The 14659-nt window shown below is 42.6% G+C and overlaps 1 protein-coding gene across 1 annotated transcript in view; it reads left to right on the forward strand.

Moving 5' to 3' along the window:
• Positions 1-242: 242 nt before the first annotated feature.
• The window catches only part of LOC120031415 (gamma-aminobutyric acid type B receptor subunit 1-like), a 28712-nt gene continuing 14295 nt past the window's right edge, over positions 243-14659 (forward strand). Inside the window, exons 1-9 of the mRNA XM_038977154.1 lie at positions 243-395; positions 8624-8758; positions 10319-10489; positions 11219-11320; positions 11602-11667; positions 12013-12204; positions 12813-13058; positions 13441-13504; positions 14364-14441. Coding sequence (XP_038833082.1) covers positions 270-395; positions 8624-8758; positions 10319-10489; positions 11219-11320; positions 11602-11667; positions 12013-12204; positions 12813-13058; positions 13441-13504; positions 14364-14441 — 1180 coding nt within the window. The 5' untranslated portion in view covers positions 243-269. The remainder of the gene's footprint in view (positions 396-8623; positions 8759-10318; positions 10490-11218; positions 11321-11601; positions 11668-12012; positions 12205-12812; positions 13059-13440; positions 13505-14363; positions 14442-14659) is intronic.

Genomic DNA, 14659 nt, shown 5'->3' on the forward strand with positions numbered 1-14659 from the left:
TTAATTGCGAATTCACCTCAAGGCTCTCTAAACTTTAATTACAACACAATTTCCTATTATTCTAATACGATCCCAACTCCACTGCAACATTCGGATATTGCTCCAATTTAATTTACCTGACCATGGCGGTAATTGGGAAAAGTCTGCGGCAGTTATCGAGTGTCGCGTCCGGTCATATTGCACTTCGAGCATCGCTCACCTTACTTTTCCTCTCCTGGCCGTGCCCGTCCCTAGGCAAGAAGAAACTCTACATCGGAGCTCTCTTCCCCATGAGCGGCGGTTGGCCGGGCGGCCAAGCATGTCTCCCCTCTGCGCAGATGGCTTTGGATCTGGTGAACAACCGGACGGATATTCTGCCGGATTACGAACTGGAGTTAATATACTATGACAGTATGGTGAGTAGATGTTGGATCAAATAGATCAATTGTTGTGTTTAAAAAGTGGAAGTCACATAAGCAGAAGATAATAAAACTGTATCTTGGTTTTTCACAAGGCTCTAGACCAGTTGAAATTTAATTGATATATAATATATGGAATACATGAACAGTTCATTTCTATTTCAGTTACAGCCTTTCTTCTTTACATGTCTATACATTGTTAAAACATGCCAACATGATATTGATTTCCAGCAGGCATAGGCCTACTCCTTTGAAAGCATTACCCTTGTAGCAGGTGGGTGCAATAATGTAACAACACAGCAGCATACTTATTTAATATTGTCAAGGGAGTTATGTACCAAAAACCATATTATATTACCCCTTCTAGAATTGTTGCACAGTTGCCCATTTAATTTTTAAAAACAAGGCAACAGTAAACATGTCATCCCCCACAAACAATGCAGCGCCCCCCTTGGGCCAATTGAGATATCACTCCCAACTAACACATTTCAGTTAATTACCATAGCTCCCGCTTTTGGCCAATCAGTGTCATTTTGTAAATGCTGGATCTCTATGGCAAGATGCAGCATTGGCCAAAATGTCGTCAAAATCGGCATAGTGCTGACTGAGATATCTCATGTGGCTAATGTACGAATGGACAGAGACCGATCCACAGTCCCCTCCCCGATTTCAGTGGTGGTGGACGATAAACTAAACTAATCCAAGTCAGACACTGATATTGGCTTGCTGCAATTCAGCGTCAGTGCAGGTATAGGAAAAAGTGAACTTTCACGATGAAGCTGGACAACCACAAAGCATCAGCTGGCTGCTAGGTGGTTATGTGTCTTAAAAATAAAAAAGACCAATCCCTATGTGTCAAGACCAATGGCTGTGTCAAGACCAATCCCTATGTATCAAGACCAATGTCTATGTGTCAATACCAATCCCTATGTGTCAAGACCAATGTCTATGTGTCAAGACCAATGTCTATGTGTCAAGACCAATGTCTATGTGTCAAGACCAATGTCTATGTGTCAAGACCAATGTCTATGTGTCAAGACCAATGTCTATGTGTCAAGACCAATGTCTATGTGTCAAGACCAATATCTATGTGTCAATACCAATGTCTATGTGTCAAGACCAATGTCTTGTCTGTGTCAAGACCAATGTCTTGTCTATGTGTCAAGACCAATGTCTATGTGTCAAGACCAATGTCTATGTGTCAAGATCAATGGCTATGTGTCAAGACCAATGTCTTGTCTGTGTCAAGACCAATGTCTATGTGTCAAGACCAATGTCTATATGTCAAGACCAATGGCTATGTGTCAAGACCAATGGCTGTGTCAAGACCAATGGCTATGTGTCAAGACCAATGTCTATATGTCAAGACCAATGTCTGTGTGTCAAGACCAATGTCTATGTGTCAAGACCAATGTCTATGTGTCAAGACCAATGGCTATGTGTCAAGACCAATGGCTATGTGTCAAGACCAATGGCTACGTGTCAAGACCAATGGCTACGTGTCAAGACCAATGGCTATGTGTCAAGACCAATGTCTTGTCTATGTGTCAAGACCAATGTCTTGTCTATGTGTCAAGACCAATGTCTATGTGTCAAGACCAATGTCTATGTCAAGACCAATGGCTATGTGTCAAGACCAATGTCTTGTCTATGTGTCAAGACCAATGTCTTGGCTATGTGTCAAGACCAATGGCTATGTGTCAAGACCAATGGCTATGTGTCAAGACCAATGTCTTGTCTATGTGTCAAGACCAATGTCTTGTCTATGTGTCAAGACCAATGTCTATATGTCAAGACCAATGTCTATGTGTCAAGACCAATGTCTATGTGTCAAAGCACAGGGGACATTTCTTCAGTGGACAGAATGCCACTGCAGAGGTCTCCTCGGGATAAGATGTCACATATAGCTGACTGTCACTGACTGTCACTGTCCCATTTGACCACTAGCTGACCGTCACTGACCGTCACTGTCCCATTTGACCACTAGCTGACCGTCACTGACCCATTTGACCACTAGCTGACCGTCACTGACCCATTTGACCACTAGCTGACCGTCACTGACCCATTTGACCACTAGCTGACCGTCACTGACCGTCACTGTCCAATTTGACCACTAGCTGACCGTCACTGACCCATTTGACCACTAGCTGACCGTCACTGACCAATTTGACCACTAGCTGACCGTCACTGACCGTCACTGTCCAATTTGACCACTAGCTGACCGTCAATGACCAATTTGACCACTAGCTGACCGTCACTGACCGTCACTGTCCAATTTGACCACTAGCTGACCGTCACTGACCGTCACTGTCCAATTTGACCACTAGCTGACCACTAAGCTCCAGTTACTAACCAGAAAATGATAGAGCCAAATATTTATGTTATTAAATGAACAAAACACCCGCTGCTTGTTTCACATCAATCATTCATCATATAGGCATTTTCAAATGTCAGCACTCTTCACTCACGACGCATCTATATGTCTCCCACTGTTTCTGGCCCAGTTTTTGCCTCCCACTTCGTCATTAGCTTTAACACACAGCCATCCTTCCCACTGGGTTTCCATATCAATCATACTACAGGACAGATGCCTCCACTACAACCGGGCATACAGCACACAGGCATGAAACAGTTAACTGTGCTGTGACTGGTTAGGGAGCGGTGCTCACTTTGTTCCAATTGGTGTAAAAGGCTCTGCAATGGAATCCCATTGTAAAGAATAGGGAAGAGGGGAGAGGAGAGGAAAGTTGGCATGGCAACACAGTTACCATTGAAACAAACAGGCTTCTTATTTTTCTCCTTTCAATTAGATAAGAATTTGGATCAATAGATATGGTAGATGTGTGCATGTTGAGATTCAGGGTTTGAAAATCATATACAGAACATAAAGTTAGGCTGTGGACATATCAAATATACTGACTATACATATTATTTAACTTGAAACAGCTTTGTGAATCAATGGTACTGGCCATAGAATACAATATATTCTCAAATCTAGAATTCTGGAATTTATGAGATTAATCTCACCCATTGGTTGATTTATGGTTCTCTTTTTGTTTTGACAAACCAATAGATTTACATCTTTGTGACAGACCAATACAGGACTAGAACCAAATCAATGAACACGTCAGACAGTGACATTTTCTTGAAAGTAGCCTGCAAGTGCGTGTTAGTGTACAGTTATTGCTAATTACAGTTGGGTTTGATGATCACTTTAACAATCAGTGGATTGTGAACGCTTCACACCTGGCTGAAATATTAATGAACAGTTTATGGCATTAAGAGTGAAATTATAGGAGATGGAATTAAATGCGGAGGCTTTTTACTTTCAGTTATTATCCAATCAACATCTTTTTTTGGTCAAGTAGAACACAGGCAATCATACCTCACACTCTGTTTGAGCATGAGATTTAGAAATATGCATCAACATCATCCAATTGTTTGTCTTCTTAATTGCTTTATAATATCTAGGGTTGGGATATCAAATATGAAGAAATGCTCACACAGTGGTCTGGGCTTGAATGTATAATGATGTTCAATAATAGAATGTGTTCATTTAAAGGTCACAATAGTTCAAGTGAAGCTTTTAAAGTGTGATCTGCTTGCCTTGGAAAAAGATGACTTATCAAATATACCATTACATAATTAGACACTGAATACTGAAATATTAAGAAGACTTTACTGTAGATGAACTTCAACACTGACACCGTTTATTTGTAATGCAGCATATCAATTCAATTCAATTAAATTCAAGGGGCTTTATTGGCATGGGAAACGTGTTAACATTGCCAAAGCAAGTGAGGTAGACGATACACAAAAGTGAAACAAACAATACAAATTAACAGTAAACATTACACATACAGAAGTTTCAAAACAATAAAGACATTACAAATGTCATATTATATATATACAGTGTTGTAACAATGTACAAATGGTTAAAGCACACAAGTTAAAATAAATAAGCATAAATATGGGTTGTATTTACAATGGTGTTGGTTCTTCACTGGTTGCCCTTTTCTTGTGGCAACAGGTCACACATCTTGCTGCTGTGATGGCACACTGTGGAATTTCACCCAGTAGATATGGGAGTTTATCAAAATTGGATTTGTTTTCGAATTCTTTGTGGATCTGTGTAATCTGAGGGAAATATGTGTCTCTAATATGGTCATACATTGGGCAGGAGGTTAGGAAGTGCAGCTCGGTTTCCACCTCATTTTGTGGGCAGTGAGCACATAGCCTGTCTTCTCTTGAGAGCCATGTCTGCCTACGGCGGCCTTTCTCAATAGCAAGGCTATGCTCACTGAGTCTGTACATAGTCAAAGCTTTCCTTAAGTTTGGGTCAGTCACAGTGGTCAGGTATTCTGCCACTGTGTACTCTCTGTTTAGGGCCAAATAGCATTCTAGTTTGCTCTGTTTTTTTGTTAATTCTTTCCAATGTGTCAAGTAATTATCTTTTTGTTTTCTCATGATTTGGTTGGGTCTAATTGTGCTGTTGTCCTCGGGCTCTGTGGGGTGTGTTTGTGTTTGTGAACAGAGCCCTAGGACCAGCTTGCTTAGGGGACTCTTCTCCAGGTTCATCTCTCTGTAGGTGATGGCTTTGTTATGGAAGGTTTGGGAATCGCTTCCTTTTAGGTGGTTGTAGAATTTAACGGCTCTTTTCTGGATTTTGATAATTAGTGGGTATCGGCCTAATTCTGCTCTGCATGCATTATTTGGTGTTCTACGTTGTACACGGAGGATATTTTTGAAGAATTCTGCATGCAGAGTCTCAATTTGGTGTTTGCCCCATTTTGTGAAATCTTGGTTGGTGAGCGGACCCCAGACCTCACAACCATATCTCTATCTATCTATATGGGTAGATCGCTGCTTGTTTGCTTGTGTGGCAGTATAGGGAGAGAACATTAGACTATTTACAGCACATTGAGATCTATACACAGACACACCACTCACCCTCTTTAGACCGTTGCCATGGTTATATCAAAGCGGAGACTGATAACTTTGATCAATTATTAACTGTGGTGGAGGGAGCCAGAGGTAGAGAAATGGCGTGATGAGGTGCTCTCTGTGTAGGGGTGCCGTCTTTCGGATGGGACGTTAAACGGGTATCCTGACTCTCTGTGGTCTCTAAAAGATCCCCTGGCACTTATCGTAAGAGTAGGGGTGTTAACCCCGGTGTCCTGGCTAAATTCCCAATCTGGCCCTCACACCATCATGGCCACCTAATCATCCCCAGCTTTTTATTGGCTCATTCATCCCCCCTCCTTTCTCCTGTAACTATCCCCCAGGTCGTTGCTGTAAATGAGAGTGTTCTCAGTCAACTTGCCTGGTAAAATAAGTCTTAAATAAAATAAAAAAATCTCGCACTTCCCCCTTTAATTGGCGGCTGGAACATAATAGGACTCAATCAGGGACCAAAATGATTAATATGTCCACATGGTCCACATGCATGCCCGCACACACGTGTGTATCAAATTCATGTATGCACCATTTAACGCCATGACTCAAGTGGTACTCCAGATTTAATTACTGGGGGGAGATTTAGAAATCCACAGTGACTTGAGATAAGCCATAAGATCCCTCTCGTCCTCTTATATATTCACACTTCTTTTATATTATTCAATCTGAAATGCAATTCAAGAGAATAAAGCAGATCAGCATATGTGGCTTCTTCTCCTATTCTTTCTGTGAGATTGGTTTCTCATCAAAGTCTCATGGGCGGATAGATTGGATGTTGGAAGTATCGTAGTAATGCTAACTCTGACACTAATATTGGGTTGCATCGTTTCAGCACCACGGACAGTGCATGTGTGTTTGTGGATAAAGGGAGGGTTATACATACCACCCTTACAAAAAAAGACATGGTTTTCAGACACGTGTGAAGTTTCACATGTACATTTTTTCTCCCACGTGACATTTTTTTTCACATGTTTATTTTTCACCACTTCCAGCTACATCTGGTCTCCCATCGAGGGACTGACCCTACTTAGCTTCAGAGGCAAACCAGCAGTAGGGTGCTATGTTGCTGGAATGGATTTGTCAAAACTTGCAACTGGAAAAAAGGCAGGAAAGCAAAGACCAGAGTAACATAACCAAAGACAGGGAAAATTGCAGGGAAGAGGGAGGCATTTTATTTAATTGCATTATCATAATTTTTTTCAACTGAAAACATTTTTGGCATTAACTTAAAATTCATTGGCTCCCGCATTTAAACATGATTTTGTTTTGCTATCAATAGTTTTGGGTTTATGTTTTGCAGTCAATATCATTCTTTTAGTTTGGAATACTAAGAATGTTGTTCTGGACTACAGAAGTGTTGCTTCATATTAATGGCACAAACGTAGCTCACTCACTAGAGCAGGGTTAGACAACCCCGGTCCTGGAAGGCCGCAGGCGCTTCATGTTTTTCATTTAACCGACCTGGAAGACCAGGTGTGTTGAATTTAGCCAATCACTGAACTGATCAATTAGCTCAGTTGGTTATGTGTGGTGGCTAGTTAGAACAAAATCCTGCAGTACCTGTGGCACTCCAGGAACAGTTGCCTAACCCTGCACTAGAGGATTGCACCATATAACAATGCTGTTACTCAATTAAAAGTGTTTAAAGTGGCAACCCTTAATTGAAACATTAACAAAGTGTTCTCCTTGCCACAGTTTTTGTAAACAGCTGAGGGATGGAGCTGGAGAAATGCAACCACTCTTATATCCATAGACCATGCTATGGATGCAAGTACTGACCATCCATTATATCAAAATTATAGTTTCAACTATGTTTTTAGGCTATACAGTATGTGTTTACATTTACTTTGTTTACAAACATTGGAGTAAATGCGGAGTATTCTTACATGTGAAACTGCAAATTAGATTGTCTCTTTAGATGTGGAATTGCAAGGTCACATGTTAAAGTATTTTCAAATATGAAAATGCAAATTTGATTTTTACACGTGTGATTGTTTTTCACATGTGGTTTTCTCGTTGGAATGTTTTTTATATGTCAAACGGCATGTCCTATTCTCACATGGGAAAGTTTTTCATGTCAAACTGCAATTCACATGTGAGGTGAAAACATGTTATTCTCCTCACATGTGAAAAGGTGGTGTTAACATGTGAACTCTACATTTAATAAACGTGAAAATATGATTTCACGTGAAATTTAAGCTCAACATGTGAAAACTGCTATTTTACATGTCAAACTGCAAATTTGACATCTATTTTTTGTTGTTGTAAGGGCAGGCATCTCCAGGAGTTCTCTGGGGCAGAGAAAAGGTTATGACCGCCTGACATGTTATCAGATGTGACAGGATAGCAAAACGTCACTTTCTCTTCCATTGTGATCAATTGGACTTGGTGGTATCATGATATCTAGATCATAGCATACATTCTAGAGACAGTAGCATTAGACAACAACGTTTTAACAGTCAACCAACCACCATTGAAATAAACAGGCAATTTTTGCATCCGACACATTTGCATCTTGAGTGCGCTATTTCCATCTCGGGAAAACGAACGGAGACAAACCAACACCCAAATCAGGGCCCATAATGTCCGTTGTTAAGTCACAGTTTTCCACACCCAGATTGCTTGTGACACTCAACTGCAATGCATGTCTCCTCTCTCTCCCCCTCCACAGCAAATCACCATTAAACGTGTCAGGCTGATTTAGATCTGGCCCGACTGAGGACTGGAATGGGGATGGCTTATTCAAAACCTTGTTGACAGGCCTGTGGTGGATAATTTGTCCACCTCAAGCTTATTTTACATTCATTTGAGCTTTTGAATGTGCTCTGTTTGTGATATCTCCCTCCCTCCTTGTGCATTTATTTTTTCTTCCCGTCTCTTTTTGGACAGCGTGGTCGATTTAACTCTCTCTGTGACCATCTTTTCCCACTTTTATACTGACGCTCAGTAAGGCTGAATATCGATCACTGTTCTGTTCTTCTCTTTCTGTTTCTGATATTCTTCTTTCTTCTCCCCTCCCTTCTCTCCCTCGCTCTCTACCCCTGTTCTCTACCCACCTCCTCACTTTCTCTCCTACATCTCTCACCCCTCCTCTCTTCTTCTCCTCCCCCCTATTTCTCTCCTAATCTTCCTCCTCTTTTTCCTCCCTCCCTCTCTCCCTTCATTTCCCCTCTCTCCTCACATCTATCTCCCCTTTTATTTCCCTCCATCTCCTACCATCTCCTGCTCCCTCCATTTTTCACCTCTCCCTCTTTCTCTCTCTCTCTCAGTGTGACCCGGGTGAGTCCACCAAGTTGCTCTATGATCTGCTCTACACAGAGCCCATCAAGACTGTCCTGATGCCCGGCTGCAGCTCCGTATCCACACTGGTAGCAGAGGCTGCTCGCATGTGGAACCTCATAGTGGTGGGTAGCTATTGTGTGTGTGTGTGTGTGTCCCATGCGCTATATGTCTCTCTCTTGCTCTCTCTCTCTCTGCCTCTCTCTCTCTCTCTCTCTCTCTCTCTCTCTCTCTCTCTCTCTCTCTCTCTCTCTCTCTCTCTCTCTCTCTCTCTCTCTCTCTCTCTCTCTCTCTCTCTCTCTCTCTCTCTCTCTCTCTCTCTCTCTCTCTCTCTCTCTCTCTCTCTCTCTCTCTCTCTGCTTCTCTCCCTCTCTCTCGCTCTCTCTTTCTCTCTCTCGTAATCTCATAATCAATCTTAAACTTTAGTCAACCTTTTTAGCCAAGTAATTAATTGAGAACAAATTAAATATCCCTATCTATCCATCTCTCTCCTTCATTAAAAACTCTATCTCTTTTAGCTTTTCCAATCTCCTCTTTACTCCCTTCACTTGCCAGCAACTAGTGCCTTGGGCCTGTCTGCTTGATTTCCTCTGTTCTCTTCCTCTCAGCCTCCTTGTTCCCACTCTAGCTGTCGACCCCCCCCCCCCCCCCCCCCACACACACACACACACACACAGAAAGGGATCAGGCTCTTTAGTGAGTGTGTGTACACCACCACCAATCTCCACACACTTATTTCTGCCCCTGTTCAGCCCTTAGGAGGAGTATCTCTCTGCATGTCAAACAAGCCTATCAGAGAGCCAAGGATCAAACAGACCAGAATCAAGGGACTTCTTGGAGCTCCAATTGTAGGCTGTATTCGGATCTCCCAAAGCCTAGCGTAGCAACTCAGTCTACATTTAAAGCCAATCCCATTGACACAATACAAGAACAAAGTTCATACCAGCACATCCTGTGAAACGTTTTAAAACATTTAGCAACAGAAAACATAAATGTCTTTCTTATTGGACAAATCCAGTTAATCCCTCCCTGTTTTAGTCCATTTGGTGCATAATGAACACGACCCTGAACCAACTCATTTTGAGTCTAGTGTTTATTTCAGGTCGTGAAAAAAACACATTGGAGTACTTCTCTCCTGCTTCCTGCAAAGTGGTGTTTTATGAGCCTCTCTGTGCCCTGCCGCTTTGCTCCATTTCCTTCGATTTCATTCTCCCGTGTGTGTGTGTCACCCCTAATGCTGGAGCTGTTTTCCACAGGCTGATACCATCGTCCCCCTGACTGCACCCAATTGTGAGCAGGCAAACTCTATTCTACTTTACATGTCACTAGCTGTATTGTCTGCTGTCCATGTATTGATGGCTCCACTACCTCTAAATACACCAGGAGATTTGTTAATGCTGGGACTCGATATTGTACATGACGTTTGACGTTCATCATCAGGTCTCTACCTTCTTCTTCTCTCATTCCCTGTTGTCAGGGTGCCGATGTTCTGAACACCGAAACCAAAGTCATGATAGATGTAGAACATGAGACCTCTTAATTCAACTCAAATCAGTGCAATAAGTTGCATTGGTACGGAATACATTAGTACTGTATATTGCCTGGCTGTATAGTGTTTTGATAGTTGTAGAATATAAGAAAATACATGTTTATCTCCCTTCCTATCTCCCTCTCGCTTTTCTCAGTTGTCCTATGGCTCCAGCTCTCCAGCCTTGTCCAACAGGAACCGTTTCCCCACCTTCTTCCGCACCCACCCCTCGGCCACCCTCCACAACCCCACCAGGGTACGCCTCTTCCAGAAGTGGAAGTGGACCAAGATCGCTACCATCCAGCAGACCACAGAGGTCTTCACTTCGGTCAGTACACTCTCTCTGTCTATCTCTTCTCTCTTTGTCTCACTCTCTCGCTCTCTTTCTATCTCTCTGTCTCTGTATCTCTCTCTGTCTCCCTCTCTCTCTCTCACTCTCTGTCTGTCTCTCTCTCTATCTTTCTTGCACAGCCCCCTCTTCAGTGACTCTCCTACATCTTAATGAGCAAATGAGTGTGTGGGAGTGGGTGTGTGCGTACGTGTGACTTATATGTGGTATGATAGTCTTTTAAGTATTCAATCCCATGATTGATCGTGGATTTCTGAAGTAATTTGTTGAAATATTGGTGGTGAGAAATATTGATCAGGCAATACATCTCTCTGAGCAACCGGGTGGATAATGTGACTCTTGGGTTCTTTCCTCTAACGGAGGTTAATGATCTCCCTCTTCCTTGATCTTTACTTTTCTCTATCTCTCCTCTATCCTCTCTCTTTCCCTACGTCTTTTCCTCTTTATCTTCTCCCCTTCTTTCTGCCTCTCTTTTTCTCTCTTTTCCTACCTCTCTCTCTCAAATGATCTTTCTCTTTCTCTCCCACTGTCCTTTATTATCTCTTTCCTATTTTACTCCCAAATTTCTTGTGCCTTTCCTCTCTCCTTTTCTCACCCCTTCCGTCTTTCTTTCAATCTCTACCCCTCCCTTCTCTCTTTTGTCTTTCCTTCTCTGTTCTCTCTTCCTTCTCTGTTTCTATCTACCCCTTCTCTTCTTCTCTCATATAGACTCTGGATGATCTGGAGCAGAGGGTGAAGGAGGCTGGGATTGAGATCAGTGTGAGACAGAGCTTCCTCACCGACCCGGCTGTCGCTGTCAAGAACCTCAAGGTGCTTTGATGAAATATTCAATGGGGAGCTGCTGTTGCTCTCCCCTGCTCACAGTTGCACCTGTTAAGCGAAGTGAGGTGATTTAATACAGGAAATGAATGCAGTAGGCTAATTAGCACAGCCAACTGCCAGCCTATGAAGTGCAGAGCTAGCTAGCTAGCAGAGTTGTACCATAGAATTGGAATAGTCAAAGTGTAAAGGCTTGTATCATTATTACTGAGCTATGTGAATGTATTTTCATTACGATGGCTTAAATCATTGCGCTTCCTGTCACTGAATAGCGTCAGGATGCCAGAATAATTGTGGGGCTCTTCTATGAGACGGAAGCCAGGAAAGTGTTTTGCGAGGTGAGTGTTTTAAATCATTAAATCATCGGGCTATTAAATCATCGAGTTATTTATAGCTATTGACCTCTATTGTATCTTGAACCTCTATCTGAACAAATTAACATTTTTATTTAATGAATTCTTATTTGTACTGAGGTGATGATGTAGCCTTGAGAAGCAAAGAATATTTCTGTGTAATTACGTATTATTTAACAGACAATTAAGTGTTTCATCTTCGTCTTTTCTGTCTATTTTCCAAATGTTTCTCTCTCTCTCTCTGCCCTTCTCTTTTTTCCTATTTTATCTCTCTTTTGCTTTCTCTCCCCTCTCTCTCTCTCCCTCCAACTCTCTCCCTCTATCCTCCAGGTATTTAAGGAGAAACTGTATGGGAAGAAATATGTCTGGTTTCTGATTGGCTGGTATGCTGATAACTGGTTCAAGATCAAAGACCCGTCCATCAACTGCACCATCGAGAACATGACAGAGGCGGTGGAGGGCCACGTTACCACGGAGATCGTCATGCTCAACCCCGAGACCGTCCGCGGAGCCTCCAACCTGGTGAGAACATTTGGGCCGGATCTCATACTGATCCAGGATCAGGTCCCCCAAGTCCATGTAATGTTATTGATTATGATCCGCATTCCAACCTGGTGAGCAACGTGTTCTCCATCTGGTCATGTTGTCCCTTCAATTTCACATGCTGCCAGCTTAGCTGTTGATTAGTTTCATATACCTTCCTCTACCTGCAGAGCGGAGGCTTGATGTGCTTCTGCAATAGTACACTCTAGGGGCCCTTTAGGCTTTTCCACACCACATGTTTTTTAGCCCAGGGCAGAGACACATAATCCCTAATAAATATTCAACTTAGGTGACAATGGAACTCTGTGATTGGTTAGCCCCAAAAAGCTGGCGTAAAAGCTGTCTTAGCCCCGAGCTAAGTACACTACCTTTTGAGTTCAAAGGCTAGTAATACGTAACCATTACACAGTGCTTGAGGCTCCAGTATTGCCTAAATCTAAGTTGACCCCAATGCAACTAACATAGTGATTTGAATTATATAAATGTCATACTAATGAGTTTGATGGACAATAGTTCAGATTGAAAGCCACACGAATGGTGAGCCTCATTTATCAACTCCTCCCCTTCCCTATGTCTGGTCCAATCAGACCTCACAGGAGTTCCTGGGGGCGTTGATGAACCGGCTGGGGGGTAAGAACCCGGAAGAGACGGGGGGCTTCCAGGAGGCCCCTCTGGCCTACGACGCTGTCTGGGCCCTGGCCCTGGCCCTCAACAAGACTGTGGCCCCTCTGAAGGCCAAAGGTCGCAGGCTGGAAGACTTCAACTATAACAACCATGACATCACAGCAGAGATCTACCGCGCCCTCAACACCAGCTCATTTGAAGGCGTGTCTGTGAGTACAGGAGGGAGGGTCCTCCAGTAGAATATACTAGGGCCATGTTCATTAGGGCACAAAATGTTTGAAAACCTTTTGCAATGGAAAACGCAAATGAGTGTTTCTTATTATACAAGTCCAGGTAGTCCAACCCTGGTTGGAGGGTTAACACACCTGATTCAACTACTAAACTTATCATCAAGCGTGTTGGGTTGGAGCATATGGTGTGTTGGGTTGGAGCAAAAGCCTGCATACCCTATTTGTCCCAGGACAGGATTGAAGAACACTGCACAGTAAATTACACATGTGTAATCTATGTATTGGCTCATTCAATAAGTCTATATGGATGACAGTAGATTTCTGACTTGATGTAGCACTTTTCTGGGGTTTTCTCCTTCAGGGTCATGTGGTGTTTGATGCCCAGGGTTCCAGGATGGCTATGACCCTTATTGAGCAACTGCAAGGTAAAGTCATCGATCACCATTTCAAGCATATTTCAGCCTTTCCTTGTTCTGGACATCCTACAGTAGTAAAAAACAACGACAACAAAAAACCATAGACATTTTATTGCTGTGCGACTGAATGTCAGTCAGTCCAGTCATTCATCAAGATCAAGGCTGTCTGCTTACGCTTTTCTTTCTTTCCCTCCGTTCTCACTCGTGTTTATTTGAGAGCAAAGCATTTTTAGGGGCGATTGCTGTGCAGTTTGTTTCATTGTCCTATAATTGCATGTGCAAAATGTGTTGGTTTATACATGTGTTGAGTCAAGTCTTCCGGCTAATTGGAACAGGCTTGGATCAAAGCTAAGGTGGCGGATTATTTTGTGCCTCTGTTCTTTTTGGAGCCCTAATGGATAAAAAAATGATAATCCTACTTCTTCCTGCATGCACCGGGTATTATTTTGCGTGCTACAGTGCTAGTCACGGGGTCGGGTAATTTGGTTAATACATTGAAAGCCTTGACTTGAATATGTGAATTATTCTATTCCAATCAGTATTCATGGTTAAGGCTGCCACGTTCTCTCCCTCTGTCTTTCTTTCCCTGTTGTAGCTCTGTATCGGTCCCTCTCTCTGTATCGTCTCTATCTCTTCGTTCCACTTTTCCCTCTTTTCTCTTTCTCTCTATTTGTGGATTTGAAATGTTCTGCCCTGCACTTCTATAGCCTTCTTTTCATAATGATGTTTTGATCTGTCGCTCATTTTCAAAGTGTTCTATTGTTTGTTGTCGTTTGAACCCATCATAACCCAAGGACATTATGTAGGCAGGAAATAAAGATGATTTGAGAAGATATTAATTGGACCCTCTCTCCCTCTCGCTGTGTAGGAGGCAGTTATAAGAAGATTGGATACTACGACAGCTCTCAGAAGAATCTCTCCTGGTTCGGCAACGATGTGTGGATAGGTGCGGCGGAGTTGATTACATTGTCTTTGTCAGGCTTCCTGTGTATGTCTCTCTCTGTGTGTAGGTGGGTGGGTGTGTGTGTGACTGTCTCACTGTGAGTCATCTATGTAACTATCTATCTCGTTCCCCTCACATTAGACCTACTGTTACGCCTTCTCTTTGTCAAAGCCCGCGCTGCCTCCATCCTTCATTTCCATGTTAGACAAATCACCACTTCT

Source organism: Salvelinus namaycush, chromosome 37, assembly GCF_016432855.1.
Source record: "Salvelinus namaycush isolate Seneca chromosome 37, SaNama_1.0, whole genome shotgun sequence".
NCBI classification, from domain to species: domain Eukaryota; kingdom Metazoa; phylum Chordata; class Actinopteri; order Salmoniformes; family Salmonidae; genus Salvelinus; species Salvelinus namaycush.